Source organism: Zeugodacus cucurbitae, chromosome 4 (genome assembly GCF_028554725.1).
Source record: "Zeugodacus cucurbitae isolate PBARC_wt_2022May chromosome 4, idZeuCucr1.2, whole genome shotgun sequence".
NCBI classification, from domain to species: Eukaryota; Metazoa; Arthropoda; class Insecta; order Diptera; family Tephritidae; genus Zeugodacus; species Zeugodacus cucurbitae.
In genome coordinates, this window is record NC_071669.1 from 15853609 (window position 1) to 15860714 (window position 7106).

General features: G+C 35.8%; 2 protein-coding genes across 2 annotated transcripts; one reads left to right on the top strand and one right to left on the bottom strand.

Annotated features, from left to right (window-relative positions):
* Positions 1–502: 502 nt before the first annotated feature.
* Positions 503–2351, top strand: LOC105215492 (ADP-ribosylation factor-like protein 1). Its single transcript, XM_011189438.3, has 4 exons — positions 503–711; positions 871–1087; positions 1146–1257; positions 1508–2351. Exons 1-4 carry the CDS (start codon positions 708–710, stop codon positions 1715–1717), a joined length of 543 nt encoding a protein of 180 aa, XP_011187740.1. The 5' UTR covers positions 503–707; the 3' UTR covers positions 1718–2351.
* On the bottom strand, positions 2154–6633 carry LOC105215547 (DNA polymerase delta catalytic subunit). Its single transcript, XM_011189522.3, has 4 exons — positions 6422–6633; positions 3958–6329; positions 3231–3692; positions 2154–3166 (listed from the first exon to the last, which is right to left on the bottom strand). Exons 1-4 carry the CDS (start codon positions 6511–6513, stop codon positions 2796–2798), a joined length of 3297 nt encoding a protein of 1098 aa, XP_011187824.1. The 5' UTR covers positions 6514–6633; the 3' UTR covers positions 2154–2795.
* Positions 6634–7106: the final 473 nt, after the last annotated feature.

Consider the following 7106-nt stretch of genomic DNA (forward strand, 5'->3'; position numbering starts at 1 on the left):
ATGAAAGCAAATATGAATTGTAAAATATACAAACATAACTGTATAACAACGCATTATAATAAAATAAATTTCAAAGCATACAATAATTTGTATAATTATTTCAATAAAAGTTAGCAAAAAATGAAATAATTAATTATAAAGCAGTAAATAAGAAATATTGAAATAAATAAAACATATTAAAAAGAAAAAAAAAAATAAATCAATTAAAATAAATTTGTTTGCTATTTTTATTTGTTTTTAACTATTTTTAATTCGTAATATCAATATATTAAATTGTTATATTTAAAGGTTAAATTGCTGATATAATTCGTGTAATTAAAGCAGGTAAAAGCAGCGTTTTCATTTACAAATATTTTAGTATTTAATTTAAATTAAACTAAATAAAAAATAAAACTTAAAACAATCTCAAACATTCACGCTTTTTATTTTAACCGTTTCACCTGTAATGCAACACTGTGTGTTCTTTACACAGACACGTCATAACCGCTACGCATGACAAACAATATTTGACATAAACCAAACCGTTCTCATCGTCTGTGTAAAAAAAAGTGAAAATACGGATTATTTTCACATATGAATTTATTTTAATTAAACCAAATGTGCGTGCATTAATTTTTCTAGCGCAAATAATTAAAACAAACTAAATACACACAATATATATAATAAGTAAATTAGAACTATCGCCAACGTATTGTAGTTAAAATAAAATGGGTAAGTGCTATGTGTGCTAGCAATGACAGATTGGCTAAATTGGAAAATAGAACCTTTATGCCAATTGGTACGTCTGCCGGTGTTGTGACTCCACAGTCTCCAAAAAAATAGCATTAATAATTACTATTCACTTGCTAAAATAGTTTTTATCGCACATAGGTGGTGTATTAAGTTACTTTCGCGGCCTGCTCGGTTCACGCGAAATGCGCATACTGATATTAGGGCTGGATGGTGCTGGTAAAACGACAATACTGTATCGTCTGCAAGTCGGTGAGGTGGTCACAACAATACCGACTATTGGTTTCAATGTCGAACAGGTTACGTACAAGAATTTAAAATTCCAAGTATGGGATTTGGGTGGACAGACAAGTATAAGGTTTGTAAATAAAATAATCTATAAAAATAGTCATTATTTACCTTTCGTGCGCATTTAGACCGTATTGGCGTTGTTACTATAGTAATACAGATGCTATTATCTATGTAGTGGATTCTGCAGATCGTGATCGGATAGGCATATCTAAAGATGAGCTGCTATACATGTTGCGGGTGCGTATTTATTAAATAGAGTTGAACTTCCCTCGAACTCGAATCACACTATCCACTAAAAAACTTCGAGTTAGAGAGACTTCCGAGTTACGGAAGTTAATTTGTATGAAATTTAATTTCTATGGCAATACAAGAGTTCGAGTTATGAAGAAATTCGGGTTATAGAAGTGCGAGTTATGGAAGTTCAACCGTAGTATATACATATGTATGTGTTATCGTTAAATTATATTAATTTGCATGCTGTTTGCAGGAAGAGGAACTTGCCGGCGCCATACTTGTTGTGCTCGCCAACAAACAGGATATGGAAGGTTGTATGACAGTGGCGGAAGTGCATCATGCGCTCGGTTTGGAAAATTTAAAAAATCGTACTTTCCAAATATTCAAAACATCAGCGACCAAAGGTGAAGGTTTAGATCAAGCGATGGATTGGCTTTCCAACACATTGCAAAGTCGTAAATAGTGCAACTAGAAATATAGAAAAAAAAAACTCCTTGTCCCATACCAACTGTACCCAAAAAAAAGTTCTTTAAACTATTATTTGTTCTTAATTTTAAGTAATTACTATATGCATTTTATATACTTACATATAAAAAAAACATAAATGAAATCAAGTAAATTGTTGGTAGCCAGCACATAAGGCAATTGCAAGTGTATATTAATAAGAAAACGTATTGATAAAAAAAAACACTACTATGATGTGACTTCACCACGGCGCACCCACACACAACATAAACAATTAAGAAAATATTAATTAAAAAAAAAAAAATTAAAAAGTAATTTGTGAAACAAACTATTACACTAAAGTAATTAAAGTCAAAAACAGTTGTATTTAATAACGGTGTCAAAGAAATTTGAAATCGAAATTTTCTACTGTTGCGTTAATAACCGAATATATCAATAATCAGCAATTAATTTTCTAGTTCGGTTCGGATAAAACATGAATTAATATTAAAAGTCTTAAAAATAGGGTGGCGCTGCGCTTTCACTACCAACGCGCATTGTAGTATTTTTTTTTTAGTTTTTAGTCAACGATTGGCGCGGTATCTTTGTAAAAAAAAACAATATAGCATTAATAAAAACGATAAAAATATAAAGCTGTGGTATTAACTAAAAACAAACCGCGCAAAGTTTATTAAGTGTAGAAATATCAAATGATTTTTTTCTATTGTGAAGTTCACTGTGTTCAAGATTATATAAGGCAGTCTGTGAGTGTGTTAGATACTTTAAAGAACACACAATCCTTAATGTCACGTAAATCTAACTATTCCAAGAATTAAGTACGATAATAATTACTTACGGCACTATTCCTAAAATCTCACTACCACCACAAGTCAAGTACCACACTCAATAACAATCACACATCACACATATTTTCTCAACAATTTAAATTTATTATCAGACAAATCAAATCTCGGCAGAGCATTTCACAAGCTCTCAGGAAAACAAATAAAATATAAATACAGTAATTTTTAGTAACCGATTCACAATCAGGCACTAAGCACTTATAAACTACACATGCGAAATTAACGGTTAATCCGTTACCAATCCGGCGCACCGAAACGTTGTACACGCTTCTCCTGCGTATCCAAGTCCATGCGTATCTTTTGACGCATGTAGAAAATCGGGCAATCACGATTTGAACACAAAACCTCCTCATGCAGTGAACCCTGGCAACGTTGGCACTCGGTCCATAAGCGATCGAAAGTCTCTTCCAGCGAACGTTTCGCGACGATTTCGCGTTGATACAACTCGCTCATGCGTGGCTCACAATGCGGACACAAGGCGGCTTTCTCATAACCATTCGGCATCAGCGCACGACAGCCAAGGCAAGAGGATTTTTTCGTCATAAAACCAGCGAGGCCACCAACCTTTGAGGTCACTACGGAACGTGTGCGTGTGTGTTCGCCCTCTGTGGGTGAAAGTAGTTGTTGTTAATTAAAATAAAGCAAAATAAATAATTTATGTTAACTTACTCAACAATATAGACTCAGCGCGATCACCGAGCAGCGGTTCAAATATGCGCAACAAAGGTTTCGACAATTGTTGTTCCAGATAGTAGTTGGCGTCAATGGGCACACAATTCTCCAGCACATACAGTGGATCCTCGGCCTTCATGTAGGCGGGTGTATTCTTGGCCGCCGCACAAATCACATAAGGTACACGATCGCCCAATTTAGGCGCTGTGCCCGGATCACGTTTCTTCATTTTATTCGCCAATTCCACATGCGCCTGCTTAGCAGCATAATCAGTCTTTGCCAGTTCTTTGGTAATCACAAGCTGCGAGATGTCAACACGATTGCAGAGCAAATCGGCTATGACACGTTTGGCGTATTCTACGGCGCCCTCGGGATTACGCTCGATGAGCAACTTTTGTAAGCAAGTGTTCATCAGATTCGCGACAAGCGGTGAGTTGTCGCGGCGTACGGTTTCAATGCCTGAAAAAATGTAAAAAAATAATAATGAAGAAAAAATAAATAAAATAAAAATAATAATTAAAAAAAAAAAAATAAAAAAAAATAATTCAATAAAAAATAATAATTTAATAAAAAAATAAAAATTTAATAAAAATACTAATAATTTGATAAAAAATTATAATAATTTAATAAAAAATTATAATAATTTAATAAAAAATTATAATAATTTAATAAAAAAAATTATAAAATAAAAATATTAATAATGAACCACAACAAACACACGTACCTTTGCAATCCATTTTGTCATAAGTTTCGGGACGCGTGAAATACAAGCCTGCATAACGTTTCTTATTGATTAGCAAGTATGGATAGTAAACCTTTTCGAATTCCAATTTAATTGGGCGCACAAACTTGGCGCTCACTATTTCGGCCGCTTCACGTCCCAGTTCCATGGCGCGTTCTAACGTTTTCACACCAAAATTCACCATCACCGAATCGGTGTCACCGTAAATGACCACTGCATCATTCTCATAATTATTCGAGATTTTGTAATGGTTTTCCACCTCATTTTTGGTTAACTCAATCATAGTGCGTCCATAAGCGGTAACACTGCCCGATATTTCCAAACAAGGTAATTTGCCGACCTGCGCGCCCGTAAAACCATACACTGAATTGGCAGATATTTTCAAAGCCAATTGACGACCATCGAGCACTTTACGTCGGAAAGGATCTTTTTCCACCTTCAAATCGTTTTTGGCACGTTTACGCGCCGCCAACAGCGATTGTAGAATTTCCGGTAGCAAACCGTTACGCACTTCAGAGCGCACAAATGTGTTGTTGGCGGGCGTACGTTCTACTTTTGAATCCGCCAGGCCGAGCTTCTCTTTCATACCTGGTTGCACTAACGTGGTATAGCAGAGATTATGCGCAATCATAATACTAGGATATAGCGAAGCAAAATCGAGTGTTGCTATGGGATCGGCGTAATAACCGCGTTTCGGTTCTATTACAGTAGCGCCCTCATATTGATCTTCAGACGCCTTCGACTGGTATGCGGGCATTATAAACCCCTTGGTACGTGCAGCACGCAGCAGTTGGCTAAGCACTTTAATCTGTTGTCCACGTGTTAACAGCGATTCCAATGGTACACCTGTGACCCTTGCCATTTCCATGTAATTGACAATACACATTAGTTTGTCCAGCAAACGCAACGGTAAGTAGGCATCCTTAAGACAATACATAGCCAGACGACGTCGCGTTTGCTCATCACCATTTTGTAAATCTGTGATTATGCTGTGATGCACATCTTCCTTCTGCTCTTGCAAGAAGTGATAACTCACGGCATTTAGTGTGTACGAACGCAATTTATACTCACGCAGCAGCACGAAAAGCAAATCGAAGGGCACACGCCCTTCAAAGTTCACATACTTGTTTTCACGTCTACCCATTTGCTTGGATTGCAACACTTGTTCTTTAATAACTGAGCGTATATTTCGTATGCGTCCGAGATATTCAAAATTCTTCACCTTCAAGTGTGCCGCACGGTTGAGCAGGTAGGGTATATCAAAATTATTTATATTATAGCCGGTTAAAATATCCGGATCGACTTCGCGCACAAAACTTGACCACGCGTCTAGCAGTTCAGTCTCTTTTGGAAAGCAACGCACTTCGGAGCCAACAATAGGCGCACAATTATTTAAAGTAAACACGTTTCTTATGAAAGGTTCGGGATCACCTTGTCGTATAACCATGTTGGCGATCTGTATAACAGGATCCATTTTAGCTTCAGGGAAAATACCTTTGCGACCGGCACACTCAATATCGAATGAGAGTATGCGAAAAGGCGCTACCTTAGACCACTCTCCTTCAGGTTCATGTGATATGAATTTGTCATACGCCACATCCACTTCGATTTGACAACGTGATTCTGGCATTGGTTTGGTATTTTTGCTGCGCATACGCCATGTGCCCGCAGGCAATTCAATCCAATTACAACCCACTACATGTGTGTCAACCATGAAACGTACATCGAAGTCAATATTGCTTTCGAATGCACGACAGTCTTGAAAATCGAAATCCGACATCACAATTTGATGTGTAAGCAAACGCACTGCCGCTGCAACCAGTTTAGGCATTGTAACTGTTATTTTTATATAGCGTTGCTTCTCATCTCCTTGATAACCGTAAATATTGAGGCGCTCAACGAGTTGCACCTCTAACACAGCTTCCTGAACGTTATTCTTGTTGCTGCGCATATCTGCTAAAACTTTTTTGTCTAAAGCTTCGCGTAAGGCATTGCAGTGATTACGTTCAAAACTACGTGGTGCTGCTATATAGAAGTAAGGACAGAAGCCATGCACATGACAGCAAACTGAATTGCCTTCCATCGTTATACCAAACATGCGTATTATTGGTACCGGACCAATCTGTGGGCCTGGCATGCCTGGCAGCGGGTCGCCCAAGTAGTTTTCTATATCTATTTGTTGAAATGTCAATTCGTCAGAGGAAGGATCTAAATTTGGTGGATCAACTCGTGACCATTTCACTGAGGTTTGTTGGTTCTCCGGACCTTCCCCTAGAAGTGCATCCTTATCATCAGCGCCATCTCCAGCCATATCGAAATCCATACCATCGAAATCATCATCCTCGTCATCGTTCCTTTTTGCGCATAATATGAAAACAAATTTAATATAATCAATTTGGCAAAAGTCTTCACTGGTATATAAACTGAAATTTCACAATTGACAAACCATTTCTTTTGTTGTTTTCCTGCAGCGGCATTTCCATTTTTGTTTGCATTGCCGTTCTCAGGAAACTTTCTTTTGCCTGCAAAACTGCTCATTTTTCTTCTTATATTTTTTTAAAATTGATTTTCCCCAATTGGTTAAACAGTTTCTGAAAATTCTTAATTTATAAACCTTTCAAATGTGCAATATGTGATTTCGCGCCTTGTTTCGTAGAGATTGTTGATATTCTATCGATATATTGTTTATTTGCGAAAAAATTAAATTCATAAATCGATAAATTTTAATTAAACGATTTTAATAACTTTTTCGATTTTGTATATTAATCGTTCATTTTCAATTATTCCTTTATAATTTTGGTTAATTTATATTATTATTCTAAACTTTTAAGAAAAGTGAGTAATATAGCTCAAGCTAATAAATTCTCTGCTTCTGTGTAAAAATAGTTACGTAAGATAAGACTTATCCTCTACTTTATATCAAAATTTTACTATTAGGTCAAAAATCGAATCTCTATAAAAGTTCATAATTTTATGAATCACAAATCTTTAATAGAAATCATATCATAATAATTAAGTTAAATTGATAATTTTATTTAAAAAATTCATTATTGTTAAAAACATTGAAAAATATCGATATCATCACCACATATTTGACAGCCGGTATGCAGTGCTACCAACATAAGTTTGAC